General features: G+C 27.3%; 3 protein-coding genes across 8 annotated transcripts; 1 reads left to right on the plus strand and 2 right to left on the minus strand.

Moving 5' to 3' along the window:
* Positions 1–2900: 2900 nt before the first annotated feature.
* LOC100165621 lies at positions 2901–12148 on the plus strand. Of its 4 annotated transcripts, XM_008182219.3 has the most exons (13): positions 2901–3130; positions 3235–3446; positions 3518–3715; positions 3873–3974; positions 4124–4261; positions 4322–4503; positions 4787–5033; positions 5568–5693; positions 5785–5986; positions 6062–6164; positions 10696–10851; positions 11007–11133; positions 12048–12148. In XM_008182219.3, the coding sequence occupies exons 2-13, from the start codon at positions 3258–3260 to the stop codon at positions 12099–12101; spliced, it is 1824 nt and encodes a 607-aa protein (XP_008180441.1). In that variant the 5' UTR covers positions 2901–3130; positions 3235–3257; the 3' UTR covers positions 12102–12148. The 4 variants fall into 4 exon arrangements, with proteins under 4 accessions (XP_008180441.1, XP_001946197.2, XP_016657805.1 ...); XM_001946162.3 differs by lacking the exon at positions 12048–12148 and having other exon boundaries at positions 11007–11377; XM_016802316.2 differs by lacking the exon at positions 12048–12148 and having other exon boundaries at positions 2955–3130; positions 3204–3446; positions 11007–11377.
* Cych (cyclin H) lies at positions 6886–8250 on the minus strand. The gene is given in 9 exon segments (NM_001163208.1): positions 6886–7731; positions 7734–7754; positions 7757–7779; positions 7782–7790; positions 7793–7825; positions 7828–7829; positions 7832–7845; positions 7848–7873; positions 7875–8250. Coding segments are annotated over 9 exon segments (879 nt in total). The 5' UTR covers positions 8068–8250; the 3' UTR covers positions 6886–7173.
* LOC100158722 (coiled-coil domain-containing protein 28B-like) lies at positions 11210–15798 on the minus strand. 3 transcript variants are annotated; one of them, XM_008182209.3, is made up of 6 exons: positions 15624–15791; positions 15259–15426; positions 15075–15177; positions 14890–15012; positions 12089–12223; positions 11210–11619 (listed from the first exon to the last, which is right to left on the minus strand). In XM_008182209.3, the coding sequence occupies exons 2-6, from the start codon at positions 15412–15414 to the stop codon at positions 11396–11398; spliced, it is 741 nt and encodes a 246-aa protein (XP_008180431.1). In that variant the 5' UTR covers positions 15415–15426; positions 15624–15791; the 3' UTR covers positions 11210–11395.
* Positions 15799–17395: the final 1597 nt, after the last annotated feature.

Genomic DNA, 17395 nt, shown 5'->3' on the forward strand with positions numbered 1-17395 from the left:
ATTTTCAATCCTTAGCTATAAAAGTAGGAAGATTTTATAAATTTTTAACTACAAAATAATTATTAAATATCAAATTTGATAAATTTTGTCAAAATTTGAACTACAAATGCTTATAAAAAATAATTTACCTATGTATTTTTGATATTTTTCAACTGCTATTGTAACAATATATCAGGAGCCTTGCATTAAATTTTCACGCTTTTTTACCCAACAAACAAAATTTTATTGAAATTTATAGAAAAAAAAACTAAACAAATTGAAAACTGAGAATGTCCGTAAACAGCTCAAAAAAAGTCAAAATATTTTCAAAATTTTATGGTGTATAATAAAAGAAAATATTAACATTCAGTGAAATTTTCAAATATCTACAATTATTCGTTTTTTAATTACAATTAAATAAGAAAATTGTCACATGAGAAATCGAGCGAATATCAAATGTTGTAAAAATATGAATTTCAAACGTTCATAAAAATTTAATTTGACTTTCTTGTAGACATTTTTTTTTTTTGATAAAGGTAGACAATATTTTGAGGAATTATGTATTACATTTTCAAATCTTAGATTTAAAAAGAAAAATTTTTTACGAATTCTTAACACAAAAAAATTTTCTAATTTTTGTGATTTTTACATATTTTGTCAATTTTTAAACTTTAAATGCTAATAAAAAAAAACTGTAACTAAGGATTTTTAATATTTTTCAAATGCCATTGTAACAATATAGTAGAAGCCTTGTATTAAATTTTCAAGTGTTTTTACTCAACAAATAAAGTTTTTTTGACATTCATAGAAAAAAAACTAATAATATTGGAAACTGAAAATGTCCCTAAATATTTCAAAACAAATCAAAATATTTTGAAAATTTTATCATGTATAGAAAATGAAAATATAAACAACCAGTGAAAATTTCATGTATCTACGGTCATTTGTTTTAAAGTTACACCAAAAACCAAAATCAATTTTCTCGAAAACAGATTTTGTGGAAAAATTCCCGTTTTTCCTTAATTTTTCTTTTGTTTTTCACGGCGCTTTTGAAAACTATTGGAAATTTCAAATTTTGACCTCTTGAATGCACCAACTAGATTCACTTTCCCATCAAACAAGATACTGTTGAAGAAAACGAAGCAGTTTTACTGCCTCAAACCGTGATGAAAGACACAAAAAAAATTAATAAAATAAATAAATAAATAAAAAAACACACTTTGTAAAATTAATACATTCATCGTTCCACTCAAAATCTAAAATAGTCATCAAAATCTGACAATCACTCAAGGTCTGATAATTATTCCTGTGAAGTATATTATAATAAATATAAAACATTTTCAATATAATACACACTATCAAGTTGAAGTCCACATAAAAAAAAGATTGGTATTAAAGTTAACACAGTACGACCATTTATCTCAGAACTTGGTTAAGTTAAAATGTGTAGTCTTTCAATGTTATGTTTATGGAAGTTCAATTTCATGTCATACGGAAATACGGTAGCTGCTTCAACTGTCCAAAAGGGGTGGTGCCACCCCGTGACTGTAGCGCAGAAATAGTCTGAATTACATGCTAAGACTTGACCATTTGGCACAAGATTTTTAGTACCTACCTAGTATAATTCGATTAGAAAAATCCGTTAAAAATCTATTAATATAATACACATAATAGAAAAATTACCTACTTAAACGAGCTCCAGGTAAAATAGAATTTTAATAAATGGTAAATTGGTTGTCAGTAAATTAGAAAACGTATTTTATAAAAATTGTAGGTTTAAAATACTTGAAACTGTATCAGCGATTTTAACAGATGTAGAAATTTTCATCCAAGGGATCCCAGAAGATATGAAATCAGATGACATAATATGTGTATTATGGTGTATTTCACGCCCATGGGTTTCTGTTGATGTCAAAAGAAGCTTCCGTGTTTATAAAAATATTTTATCGGATCGCTGGCAACGCTATTCATTGAAAATATTAAAAAATATTAATCGTTATACGCACCTCGGATATTACTACAGGTAAAGGTGACCTACAACAAGCATAATAAGTAAATTTCTACATAATTTCCTGATTCCTTGATTAACATTACATCCGTAAGCTGTCAATATCATCGAATTTTAGATTCTGAGCGGAGCGAGGAAGCTATTGGTTTTACAATATGTGTTTATTTGTATTTTTTATTTTTATATCCCGTACACAAAATTTCTACCAGAAGGAGTGCTTCGATTTCAACAAATAGTACCTTATCTTTTAGAAAATTGGATCAAGATGGTACTTTAGAGAGGTCATTTTCCAATTTTCTCAATAGTTATTTAACGCCACGGGAAAAACCACCGAAAAATTACGAAAAAACGCTAAAAATGGGATTTTAATTTCTAACGCTTTATTTATTACCATAGAAACGAATAAAAAATTATAATATTATAATATTATAATTCAACTTACATGATAAAATAAATAATAACAAAATATAAAATATCCAGACTGACAAACCGTCTCCGCTCAGAATCGTTTTTCTTATACAATGATATTTTATCATTGAATTCAAGTCTAATACAACCCATTATACAATTACCCACTTGTAACCTACCGTACAGCAGACCGACATCCACTTACCTGCTTTTTAAATATTTATCCCATCTATTTTTCATTAACATTTTTTATTTGTATTTTAATAATTTTAATTTTGTGTATCTATTTAATTCGAATTTAGATTATAATATTATATGTATAATATACCTATATATATATACATATATTTTATTGTACACGACTATAGATAATATTATCTATATACCTAGAACAATAATATTGTCACTTGATAAGAACCATTGAACTATATGATAACAATAATCTAAGACCGTGTGATAACATATAGTTATCATATAGTTCAATGATAAGAACACGTTAAAGTGATAATGTGTGCCATAACTTGTTCATGACGTTTTCAAAATGTATTATGTTTAAATGTATACTAATTAATAATTATGTATGAACTATGAATGTAAATACTAAATATATAATAAATAATAAACTAATTATAACATAAAATAACATAAATATTGTGTAGTGTATAACCACTACAGAGTAATATTCAAACAGAAACATTTAGCGGGTAAACTTGGATTGTCACATCATCGAGTACAGTAAGTAGTAGTCGTCTGCCACATAACTCGATCAAAATGTATCGCTAATACAATATCATATTGCCTAAAACAGTACATAGCCTGTTTGTCTTTCTTTTTTACAGGACTTGTTGAATTGTGAGATCTGATGCCGTTCAACGTGGACACTCCGTTTTCTGTAATTGCCGACTGGTCTTGGGACGAAGTGTGCAAGTATGCTCGTGAGGCGGCGGTGTTCTTGGACGATTATGCCGCAGAGTCGCTGCACTGGCACGGTGGATGTGTGCTTCTATATCGAGCTGGTGCGAAAAGTGTCAAGGAGCTGTCATCTTTTGAAGTGAGACCATATTCCAAGAGATTTACCCATGACATTGTTGACCTTTGAACTGTTTTATTTAACGTGTGCAGAGTGGCAACCCAAAAGACCGCAGATGTTTATTGATTATTGGAAAACCTGTCGACGAACTGGCAGTAGCGATTGTCCGAGATGTTTTGAATAACAGTAATTTTAGATATTGTCGTTTTGTTGCTGGATGTGGGTTTGAATCATACAGTGTTGAAAAGCTGGAGAATGAACTATGCAAAATTATTTCAGCTAAGTACGAGGTAGGATTACTCATTTGAGTATCTGTATTTTTACTTACATATTTTATAGAGTTGATTGTTTAGAATCTTCATAACATAGCCCATATTATGTACTTGTACTATAATGTGATTAATTAAATTATTTATTTACTCTTACTATTATTACACTATGTTTTAGGATGGTACAGTGGATGTAATGGATATACCAATATCATTGACTTGCTTGTCTCCTACATTATTTTTAGTGCCCCATCTTCAAGACATTCCTTTGTTGATAGAGGTATGTTATAATATTAACATTAGGGGTACAAAGTACTACAAACATGCTTTATTTGTGTGACTAAAACATTTGATTTGCTCACCTGTATCAACTATTATGAAATAATTCTGAAAAAATATTGTATACAAATTAATATATTTATGTTGTAGAATAACTATGAAGTGTATGTTTCAAAAATGGCAGCAACTTTAAACAACATATTTAATCATTTGAATGTAAAATATGACCTTTATGCTGTTGGACCGTTAAGTGAAGCTGTAACTTACCATTTTTCTAAAATTCAAAAAGTTAGTACTATCATTATTAAACCTATATAATTTTATTTTATATCGATATCTTGATTTTAGACTTCAAATACAGAGTCGAGCCGCCTAAATGTTATACTTATTGATCGAATAGTTGATATGTATGCAGTTACTGATTTCGCATCTAGCTGTCCATTAGACAAAATGAATATGTTACTGACTAGATTTCCCAAAACATGTTCTGATATAGCTGTCATAACTGAACCTTTGTTACAAGACTTAGAGTGAGTTGAATACATTTTAAACATGTTATATTTATGTGACCTAATTTTAATAATTGTATTGAGTAGATAAATATATTATATAATTACACAATCTGATATTACTTAGTCAATTTCAGTTTTAAATTATTATTATATTTATGTGTAACATGAGGGGTTAGAAAGCAAAATATTTCTGTAATGAAGTTTCAAGTTTGTTATAAATATTTAAAGCATATTTTTTAACATTATTATATTGCATATAATTATTTATTAATATTAATCCATATAATTATTAATTTTTAAGGCACAAGTCGATCAATGATCAATTACAAGTACCGATGTGTTTAGCTCCAACACTGAAACCTACACCTATAGTTGAATGGTTATTAACTAAAACTGAAAAAAATGTATTGGCTAGCATAAGAACTACATTAACTGAAAAATGTTCTGGACCTATTAAAAAAACTATATCAAGGATTACACCTCAGCTCTTAGAAACTCTTTTAGATGATGAAAAGTTTAATAGTAAAGAATCTATAGACTTTAAACAAGTAAATATAATTGAATAAGAATATACTAATTGCTGTATATATGTAGAAATTGATTATTTTGTTGAAGTTACAAAACTATAGTACTATAAAGTTAAAATGTTCAACTATCATAACTAAAATACAAAATAAAACAAGAAATAATATTCAAAACATTTATAAATGTTTATTATATACTTTTGGGTTATAAAACAATTTTTATAAGAGGTGTTACAAATGTGATTTCCTCCTCATGTGTTTATTTTTCTGTCAACTGTATAAATTATTATATTTATTATTGCACAATATATTGTATATATATTTTTTTAAATAGTCAATTATTTAAAAAAAAACAACATTTTAATTTATAAGGTCATTTACAATTTTTGAATTTAAAGTCTGCTCATAATATGTTGCACTAAAAGTAGTTAAAATTGTTGAAAAAAACTGTTATTCTATTTGTGAATTCTCATTTTAGTAAAAAATTTGTAAATGTTATTCATACCAAAATTGGTGAACTAATTATTTCACTAATTTGAAAATAATATAATATTTCAGCAAGTACTTTGTATTTGTGCTGCCTTAAAATCTCAAAATCTCCCAATAATTGAACTTGCTCAAAATATTGGCAAGCTATTATTACAAAATATTTCAATGGAAAGTGACAATAACATCTTAACACAAGTGAGTTAATAATGTCTGGTGAATTATTATTAATTAAATAATATATGTATGTATTTAATATAATTTTGTGTTCATATTTATTTTTAACAAGGTTAGTCAATTATTTAAAACAAGGAAAGACAGAAAATTGACTGTAGAAATTCTATTATGTATTTTAGTTCAATTATATTCAGTTGTTGATGAAGATTTTGTAATATCTGAAGAACATCAAATAGACTTAGAGAATATTGTTGGTGAAGCCTTTTTTGAAGACTTGGAATATTTACCAGATTATATAATTAATGATTTAATAGGTACACATAAAAAAAATTTAAAAAATAATTCATTCATTTACATTTTATAATTTTTTTATGTTTTTAAATGTTCAGGAGTGGATTTTAGTACCTTGCTGGGTTGTCAACAAGCTGCAGAAAAATTCCTTTTTATTTTAAAACAAATTAAGCGGTCAAGACAGCATTTTATTCAATACAGGTAAATTTTTATAAAAAAATTATTATAGACTTACTTAGACTACCTAACAAAAATATATTAAATATAATATATACCTACTACTAACAATTTAGTTATATTAATAAGTTGGCATTTCGTGGAATAAGATAAATAATAAATAATGTAACCAGTTACTAGTCTAATATCTTTTATTACAGCAAAAACTTTGCGAGATCAATTTATGCACTTTTCACAGTAATTCTTTTTTTTTTGTGATGTTTTTTCATATGTTAATGTATTTATTTGATCTTTATGGGAAACGTTTTGAGCAGTAAATTGGCGTTATTGTCTTTAAATTAATTTTCTCCTAACGTTAATCAAAATATTATGTAATTGATATTAACAACATAGTTGGTTTGACTTATGAAATTTATTTACATCTCGTTATTCCTTTACCATCCTACCACCACCAATAGTTCAAAAATATGACGGTGAAGGATGATGGTGACGGTTAATGTATAGGTGAAGGGAGGGACTGCTAGTAATAAATTGCTTTTTACTACTTACATTTTTATCTGAAAGTTAGTCAAGCAATTATTTCTTATAGGTTAATCTATCTTTATTCATGCTATGGTCTAATCAGCTTAAATAACCACAGAATAGATTAAAATTAGTTCTGATATAACTAAAACTAGAAAAACCAACCAGGTTTTGACAGCCACCTGATGTAATATTTTTTCTAACGAAGTATAGATATTTGATACAGGTAATATAATATCTTGTATTTTAATTATGTTTATACAAAATAAACAATCAACGTTTCACATAGGTTATATTTAATAGTATAATGTTATAATAAATGTACAGTTGTTATTAAGGTTATTAGGATGTTAAGTATTACATAATTTATATTTATGATCAATTTATGTATCTAGTGAGAAAAGAAAAAAAAATATTTATTAATTTTAAATCATGTACTTTTAGTATACCTATTACAGTGTTACAAATTCATATTTAGATATTCACAATAATGCCAAAAATGTAATTAAAACTATAAAGAATTATTTAATGATTCTTGTATTCTATCTTTATATTTTTCACTGAATGGATTGTTCTCTTGGTTCCGACATTTATCTAATTTTTTGCTAATACGTGACAGTTCTTTTGTATGATCATCTGCTATTCTGACGTGCAATATTCTTATTCTCCGTACAACCTCTATCAAATCTTTTAAATGCTCAGACCCCGTATCACCTAACAGTAAGTCGGTTACATATGAATCCAAATTTTCTTTGATCTGACTAGCCGAATGTAATACAGCAGCTAGTGCCAGCTGAGATGGTGCAAATAATAAACATGCGTCTGTAAACAATAGCTTGTCAATGAAACTATCAATGTGAGTACGCATACGGTCTGGATCGGACATTCGTGTTCTAGTCTTTATGTCTAGAAGGAATCCTTCGATTGCCTTGAATGGATGGTGCACTTTGAGGTTGTACTTGATCTGTTCCATAAGAAACAACTCATTATTCAGTATCACTGTGGTTGCTCTTGATTGGTTGCCCTTAATGTTGGCGACAAATTGTGCGAGCGATACATTGAACTCATCACTTTGCACGCCAAAAACAGACAGTGACCATTATTTCTTTGGGATGGTATCCATGACCGATTGTACAGTAATCGTTTCAGATAGTTTAAAGCAGTGCGATACGTACTTTGGCATGTTGGCTGAAACTTGTGACAGAAATCTCCTTAATATATACTCGTGACATTTCTGTATTATATGCTCTTCGTTGGCATCTAAAAAAAATGTATTTCGGTCTTCGGGACTCATGTGCGACCCGAATCTGGTAATGAACTTCTGGTTGGCATCCTCTCGCAATGCATTCAAATCCAACTCGTCTTTGAATATCCAATTCGTTTTTTGCGTGCTCGTTGGAAACATTTTTCTCTTAACTCAATAAGTGAACACACAAGAAGTAATCAATTTCGATGGATTACGATTTACGGCTATGAAGTAGATATTAAATTAGATTTATAGTTGAGTTCGTAGTTTCGTACTTTTAATTTAACTAATTATTTGAATTCGATTCAGTTATTGCTTTATGCAGTATGCTTAATGTTTACTATCACCATTTTTGCGTGATGTGCATGTTGCGTGTGTTACTAATTGTTTGTAGTATATTAGATAAGATTATAATACACATCATATACAAGAATTCGGTTTACTGATAACAACGTTCAACTTGATAAAAACATAAGTTGCACCACAGAATACATGGATTTCATCTATTTTGTGGTCACACGGACTATTTTTATTTATTATATAAGGTATATCTTAGTAATATTAGTCCGTGATTTGTTATGATTTACGCCACGAACCTATAAATATATCTTTCGTGATTTACGCAATGAAGACAACTTACTGTCAAGAGACTAGAATCTGTAATAAATGTATTATTATTATTATTACTAGTCTATTAGAAAAACAAATGGTCTAGAGTTTAGATAGTCTTCCTAATATTTATATACCTACCTATTACCTATATATTCTTGGATTTATAAGAACTTAGTTATAGCACAATAGATTAAATAACCTAATTTATAATACTATAGATTTAGATTTAATATCGATAGGTATATTACTAATATTAATTATATGTATTTATTAGGTGATAAATAATATACATTAATATATTATACTACACCTTGGATATTGTTTGAAATTCTGTTAATAATGACTAATATCTACTTCTCTCCAGTCTCCATTAACAAATATTGAATAAAAATGAAAATTTCTGAAATAAATGATTTTAATAAAGATTGGTATGTTGAATAATGATTTGCTAGAATCAGAAAACCACGGACTAAGCTGATATGTATAATAATAATAATAACAATGCCACAGATGTCAGATATGTATAATAATAATAATAATATTGTATGTTTATTATACATAGGTATCTTAATATTATAAGGAAACATATTATCTATGGTTGTACCGTCTCCCTCGTAGCACAAGGTGTCTAAGGATTCTTTACGGAGTCCTTGTCATAAAAGTAGGAACTCCCTATGGATTCCCATGACTGTCCCCTCAATCTTTGAATGCTTGCCACAATAGAATACCAATTGGGGAGTCCTTTGTAGCATAGCTGTAGGACTCCTACAAAGGATGCATAAAAGAAAGTTTGAACCATTTAAAAGTTAACATCTTTTCACGGCAAACTAAGTGCACGGGATCAGCTAGGACATTATATATTGTCATACATAAATACTTAATATTAATGTCCAATTACTTGTCTTTTCAGGAGTACTTTAAAAACTTGAAGAGGACTCCTATCGGTGTCCTATTACCATTGGTGATGGAGTCCTTAGTGGTATATCACTAAGACTCTATTTAACTCCTGGTTATGTGTTATTTGGTAGATTTTCTGTAGTTTAGACTGGCACATTCATGGGACTGAAGAGGACTCCTTGCAGTATCCTTTTTATTACCTGTTTTGGAGTCCTGAACAGGACACTAATTTACTCTCCAGTAGGAATCCTGATGCTACTAGGGCTACGATTAAACTTTGATTACGCTCACGATTAGTCTGTGCCACGGATATATAGATATTAATATATTATCTTTAATGGTGGTCCGTGCAGAAAACAAAGGATAGGTTATAATAACTAAACTGATACTTAATTCATATTTCTATCAGTGTTTACTGTTCAGTAGAGTATATTTTGAGTTCTTGGGCAATGGAATCGGACATCGGTCAATCACATTCTGAAAACAGATTTGAATTTGTCGTCAAGACTACTTATGACATCTACTTTCCCACAATTTTGATTTAAATATATCCAAAAATTGAAATGATAACATTTTTAAATACTCTTTTTTTTAATATGACGTTTTTAGGAATTTGGGGGATAATATCAAACATTTGGGAAAGTCAATGTCAAGTAGACTTGACGATGAATTAAAATTTGTTTTCAGAATTCTTATCGCTTGATTAGATAAATTTGTATGTTTGGCCAAAATTGTTCTACAATACTAGGTCGTGCATATGTTATACAGACAGAAAATCACCGGGTAGAATCCCCTTAAAGGCACCAAAAAAGTATTATTTTTACTTTTTAAGGAATATTTTACTTAAATATTCTTTACAATATTTAATAGTTAAATTAATAAAATACTATATAACAAACCAATAGCTGATAGGTAGGTACTTTATTGCCACTATTAATAGCAATAAATTATTATTTTTTATTAATTAATTTTTTATTATTAATTTATTATTTATATTATAAGAATAATAATATAATTTAAAACAACGATAGGACAATTAGTACAAAATGCAAATAAGGGAAACGGAGTGGCCGAGTTGACTAACCTACTGTTAACTTACTGTTCCAACCCCTGCAAACAAGCACCGGGCTTAAAAAAATGAATAAAAAAAAAAAAATAAATGCAAATAAGCAAATAAATTTTAAAGAAAATTGAAATAAAATGATTTGACATGTATAAAATAATAAATATTAATTTGAGAATAAATAATTAATATGAAAATAATATTTTTCTTAACAGAAGACTCTTTTTGAGTGAAAATCCATATGTGCCAACAGTATATAGTTCTTTTGTTAAACAGCTAATGGATGATGTGTGTAGTCCAATGCGACCTAATCTATCAGTTTTAAACACCAAGTCTGATGGGATAAAAGATTATATAAAACTTGGTTTCAAGTGAGTGTTGTTAAACAATTTAATTTTATATTTATATTTCATATAATGTGATTATTATAAATTATAACAATTCATCGGTTAGGTTAGAATAAAATAGATTTTTAAATCTATGTTTTTATTCTAGAAAACTGTTAATATATTTTTTCTTCCCCCAGTAAAATCATTAATACCGTTAACAAGCATCCACTAGATTGTGACCATCTGATAGTGTTCGTCATTGGTGGTATAAGTGGACACGAAGTGCATTCAATTTGTGAAGCAACAAAAAATTGTGGCATTCGAGTAAGTATAGGATCTACTAGACTGTTATCACCATATGAGGCAGTGCACTCATTGTTTAAAAAAGTTTAGTCAAAAATAAAAATTCACTATATTTATTTAATAACTTAACAAGAAAAAAAAACATTGATATTTGGTAAAATTGTTCATGGAATGAATAAATGAGCAATATTATTTTCTTTTGTACAATCCCATTCATTATATATTGTCAATGATCCCAAGTACCAATAAAAGTCAGTTGTTTATACATGTTGTGCTTTACATTTTAATCGGATGTTGAATTACTAAACGAATGTAATTTTTCAATGGATAAAGACAGCTGTTCTAGGCTAGCCATTAGGGAGTGCATATTTTCTGTACCTTTGGCAATGCCTTGTTCGCTGAGCGGATTCGATCCGTCCTGTCTCACACCAAGTTCAAAATGTAGCCATGCTAAATGTTCTTGTTGCTCACGAATAGCTGTCATTTGTTCCATACTGCAATCCTTACCTAAATGTTTACAAATTATTATATAAGTCATAAGATATTATCACTGATCATTTTACAATAAAATTATGAATTATATACACTATTAATTGATGTTCATTAGATGAATTTAATTGTTGCAATTTATTGTTTACCATTAACTTACACATGGTTTGATAATAACTATTATTTGTATATTTTTTTTTCTTTTAATAGAAAGTTGTATTTAGAAAAACAGGAAAAAACTATTATAAAATGTTTTTTTTTAAGAATATTATTTTGTACCTATTTAATAGAAATACTAAAGGCGATATTAAAAAAGATATTAAAAATGCAATATATTTATAACGTTTTTCAAGTATGTGAAATTATTTATTAATTGACGTTACTTTTAGTAAAAGAACGTGACATTATTCAACTTGTTTTAAATTTTAATTCAAATCTAACTGCAGGTGGTTATTCATTTGATGACTGAACTTTCTTTACTGCTTACCAAATGCACGTAATTTGCCAGAATGAAAATCTTCAAGTAGTTGCTGTAGGGCTTGCTCCATTTGTCTGACATCGGTCACATCTGACAAAAAACAATGATGTAGGCAACTTCTATCCATAGTTTGTTCAGAGAGTACTATGTGTTTTATATGGGACAGGATTCAACAACAAAAGCAACCAACACACAAAATATGTATAGATATGTATATATAAAAAAAAAAAAAAACAAAATAAATAAATAAATAAATAAGCTGAAATAATAAAATATAAAACTTTTATAAATGGGTAGGTAAATGTTAAAGTGATATTATACACATTTTAATGATACATGTTCAAGTTATCTATTATGAATTAGTATATGAGAAATAACTACTACAGGCGTGATGAACGAGTAACAAAAAAAAAAAAAAAAAACCAGTGTTTACTGTAGTGCATGTGTTATATAGACTAGTTATATAGCAACCTATCTACATAAGCTAATTTAAATTATTAATATGCATATATTGTTGACATTTCTTATCATAAAATGAAAATTTTTGAGTATCATTCCCATAGTCTAAAGTCACTTGACTAAATACTGAACAATGTTAAATTAAGTATAATTGTATACAAATCTAAAGAATCCCTGTCAAAATATATGAAATATTTTTCTTAATTTAATTTGTTAAGTCATAGTTATCCATAAGTTATGAAAATTAACAATTATTATTACTTTTATAAAAATAATAACAATTGGACCCGCTTTTATTTGTTAAAAATTTAAATTGTTAATTACATAAAAAAAAAAAATTGCCTCAATCTTAAAACAAATATATATATTACAATTGTAAGAAATACTTTTTACCAACAACACATTTGATAAAACTTCTAACAGAGAAACAGAAGCGTAGACGCAATAATCAAAAATACTAATTGAATTGTCTATGTATTGTATTTGTATAATAAAATAAAATTAGTTAAAACTTCTTTCATTGATTATTTTTAAACGAATATTTTTAACTTTATAAATGGTTAAATGATTACATTTTTACTGCAACAAATATAAATCATTATCTTTTTAAAACGAATGTTTTGAAAAAAAAAAATTTTAAATATTGAATATATACCTAGTTAGGTTATTAATTTAAGGAGTTAGTTAGATGCATTACAGGGGTATACAAGGTTACACCTTGAAAATAATAAGTTTATCATTGTTTTACATTATTTGATGTAAAATTGTAACTTGAAATTTACTTTACAAAAAAAGTAATTGTTACATGATATTTTTGGTAAACGGACGTTTGTCAATTATTAAAATGGGAAATTTATCTCCCAGGAATTATAAGACGTTATTTAGCCATAGTTTACCTATATTATTTAAAAATTAAATTTGACGGATGAAAATAATATTACAGGCAATGAATTTAAATTAAATAATTCTGAAATGTAGTATTGACATAAAAATCTATAAAAATAAATAGTGACTGAATAATCAAAACATAAATAATAATGTAAATGTATTTGTATTTTGTATTGTACCTAAATGCAATATTTTTATACAAGTAGTTTACTAATATTATTTAAATTTTGACTTATGAAAATTATATTGTAAGTAATAATGTAATATTATATTTTATTAATATACATTTATTATACTGACGTTTTATATTTTATAAAAAATTTAAATTTAAAATAAAAATAAAATAGCGATTTAAAATACATAAAACGACCTATCTTAATCATTGATAAGAACAAATCGTCCATGGACTGTTTTTTTAAGGGGACAAATTGACCGTGATTTAATATTTTTACATGCAAAAAAATAAAAAAGATAAATAAAAACAAAATATATTAGATACCTGAAATAATAAGTTTCTATCGATCACTGACATTTATTTTCAAGTATTTCTTAACAGAAAAATTTTAACTTTGAATAAGTTTAAATATAATTATTAAGATACATCAGCAAATATCACAAATGGAAATGACGATGAGAATTTATAATAACAATTACAATATTTCAGGTTGCCAAATAAAATTTAAAAAAAATATATATTTTTTTAGTGTGTTGTCCATTATTCTTTTGAGAGATTATGGCCTTTAAAAACTTTCAATACCATAGAAATTATACTTTGATTGATGATTATTGTTGGTTACAAGTTTTTTTTTTTGTTAAATCAATCCATCCAAATTCCAAGTGTAATACAATGTTAGTTTATAAAAGGTGAATTTTTAAATAGATCACTACTTCACTATATTATACAGTTAATTATTAATGATACAACAAGATTGGATATGTTCTATACACATAAATGCAATTTATTTCCAATTGTACTTATTATGTTGCTCTATTAAAATATAATACGATGTGTTTCATTAATGGAAAATGTTTTTTTCTATCTAAGACATAGGTGTTGTGATTTGTTAATTTTATTAAACAAATACATAAAGTTTTTATTTAGTAACTTTTACAACTACTCTACTATTACCTAGTATCTAGGTACCTAATTATACATTCAATTATGGTTAAAATAAATCAACTTAATGATAAATAGTGTTAAAATGTTTAAAGATTATGTGGAGGATTCAATGTTTTAATTAGTTAAGTCACTTAGATTTACTGAACAATTATTATTAACAGCAAAATATGGTATAATCTGTCAAGTGTATTTATCATACAGAAAACTACTTATGTAGGATTAAACAAATAATGATCAGTATAAGGTAATAGTAATCAAACCGTAATAGGTATCTACCTACATAAGTAAACACAGTATGGAAAAACATAATTGATTATTATAATTTTAATGATATTGAACCAACCTTTTTTATTTTGCAATTTACTAAAATTTGGAGGTGGCGGTCGTGGTGGTTTGTAGTCATGAAGTGAACTGCGTCCCACTCTCTCGTTAACACACATCAGGCGAGTCGGACCACTTACGTCTTCTACAATACAAATAAATTAAAAGATTAATATTGTTTAAATTTAAGTATAACTAAAGGCATACTAGATGGTTGGGTTTGTGGTTTATCTTGATGTATGGATGAAGCACTAGACAATCTAGCTGTAGATTTGTGGCATTCGTTCTTTTGGCTTTCAATAGAAAGTGACTACATTTTACAATAAACAAACAGTATAAATAAAGATTGAAAGTATAACAGCCCTTAATTTCAAAGCGATTTTTCACTTACATTGCTAGTCTTAGTTCGGCTATCTGAATGGGAATGTGCTCTCGGAGGAGGCTTGGGTGTAATAGGAGGTGTAATTTGTGCGATGTCAGTTGGTCTGGGTTCTTCGTCAGAAGACACCAGTTGTTCCAGTTCGCATTCTTCCTTCTCGATAGACATGATCTGGCCACGCTGAAGTAATTAAATTTAAATTTAAATGTGGACAGTTTAATATTACAATCAGTCAGCTACATTCCTTTTGAACTGTGAAATTAAACATTATAAGAGGGCAAACAAGTTTTGACTGCAGTGCGATAATATTATTCCAAAACCTACATCAAGGCAAACATATTGAAAATATGAAGACCTTGGACAGTGAACTTAATTACCTACTTAATAGTTGATTATTATTAGTAACACTATTTATATAGTGATACAGTTATTTAATTATTATTGTGTTGATTGTTATTAATAATTAATGAAATATCGTTCTAGACAACTAGTCTACAGTCTACAGCGGAGAATATACAGGAGTAACTATCAAACCAGCAAAATATGACAATAGCCAAATAGTAATACCTATAACTTATACGGCTATTGCATTGTTATCATTCAGTCTTAACACTACAAACCCGCACACAATGACAAATAGCAATTGATAACAGGTTTTAGACTTTAGTGTCTCCCAAAGTCCCAAATTCATCGAGATAGATAAGTATTTTTTATCTATTTCAATGCCCAAATAAAAAAGATAATATACAAATACTATAATGTCCACACAAAACATCCATTCAGAAAACATTTAAAATACATTTCAAATACTTTTAAGATTAAAAATTTAAAACACATATTATAGGTACTAGTACCTACACGGCATATTGGCGTTCAAAAAAATTACATATTAAATTAAAATTTATTTATTTTAAATATTGGTGGGTTGCATTACATTTTCATGCTTTTTTACTCAACAAATAAGTTTTTATTGATATTTATAGAAAAAATAACTAAAAAAATTGGAAAATTACAATGTCCGTAAACAGCTCAAAAAGAGTCAAATTATTTTCAAAATTGTATCGTTTATAGAAAATGCTAATATAAACATTCAGTGAAATGTTCAAGTTTTTAAAGTCATTCGTTTTTTAATTACAACAAAATAAGAAAATCGTCTCATGAGAAATCGAGCAAATATCAAATGTTGTAAAAATATGAATTTCAAACGCTCATAAAAATTTAATTTGATTTTCTTATAGACATTTTTTTTTTTTGAAAAGCGTAAACAGGCTTATGAGGAATCTTGTATTACATTTTCAAATCTGAGATTTAAAAAGAAAATTTTTCATGAATTTCTAACTCAAAATAATTTGCAAATTTTCGTCATTTTTACGTATTTTGACAATATTTGAACTTTAAGTGCTTATAAAAAAAAATTGTGACTATGGATTTTTAATTTTTTTCATCTGCCATTGAAACAATATACAAGGAGCCTTCTATTAAATTTTCAAGCTTTTTTAACCAACAAATAAAATTTTATCGATATTTATAGAAAAAAAACTAAAAAAATGGAAACTAAATATGTCCGTAAAGAGCTCAAAATAAGTCAAAATATTTGGAAAATGTTATGGTGTATAAAAAATGCTAATATAAACAACCAGTCAAAATTTCATGTACCTACGGTCATTTGTGTAAGAGTTGAACCAAAAACCAAAATCAATTTTCTCGAAAACAGATTTTTCGTAAAAATTCCCGTTTTTCCTTAATTTTACTTTTGTTTTTCATGGCGCTTTTGAATGGGAAATTTTTACTTTTGAACCCCCAAAGTACCAACTAGATTCCCTTTCCTATCAGAAAAGATACTGTTAAAGAAAATCCAAGCATTCTTATTGTACTAAAAGGTGATGACAGACACAAAATTAAAAATAAAAAAAAGGTGGGTAAGTGGATGTCACTCTGCTGTACAGTAGATTACAAGTGGGTCAATGTATAATGGATGGTATTAAATTTGAATTCAATGATATAATATCATTGTATAAGAAAAACGATTCTGAGCGGAGACTGAATCTAGGTAATAAATTCCAAATTAATCATATCACAATATTCATTAGGTATAGGTAGGTACTTATAACGCGTTATACATCAACAACAAGCCGTGGTACTATCATAG

This window comes from Acyrthosiphon pisum, chromosome A1 (assembly GCF_005508785.2).
Source record: "Acyrthosiphon pisum isolate AL4f chromosome A1, pea_aphid_22Mar2018_4r6ur, whole genome shotgun sequence".
Lineage (NCBI taxonomy): Eukaryota > Metazoa > Arthropoda > Insecta > Hemiptera > Aphididae > Acyrthosiphon > Acyrthosiphon pisum.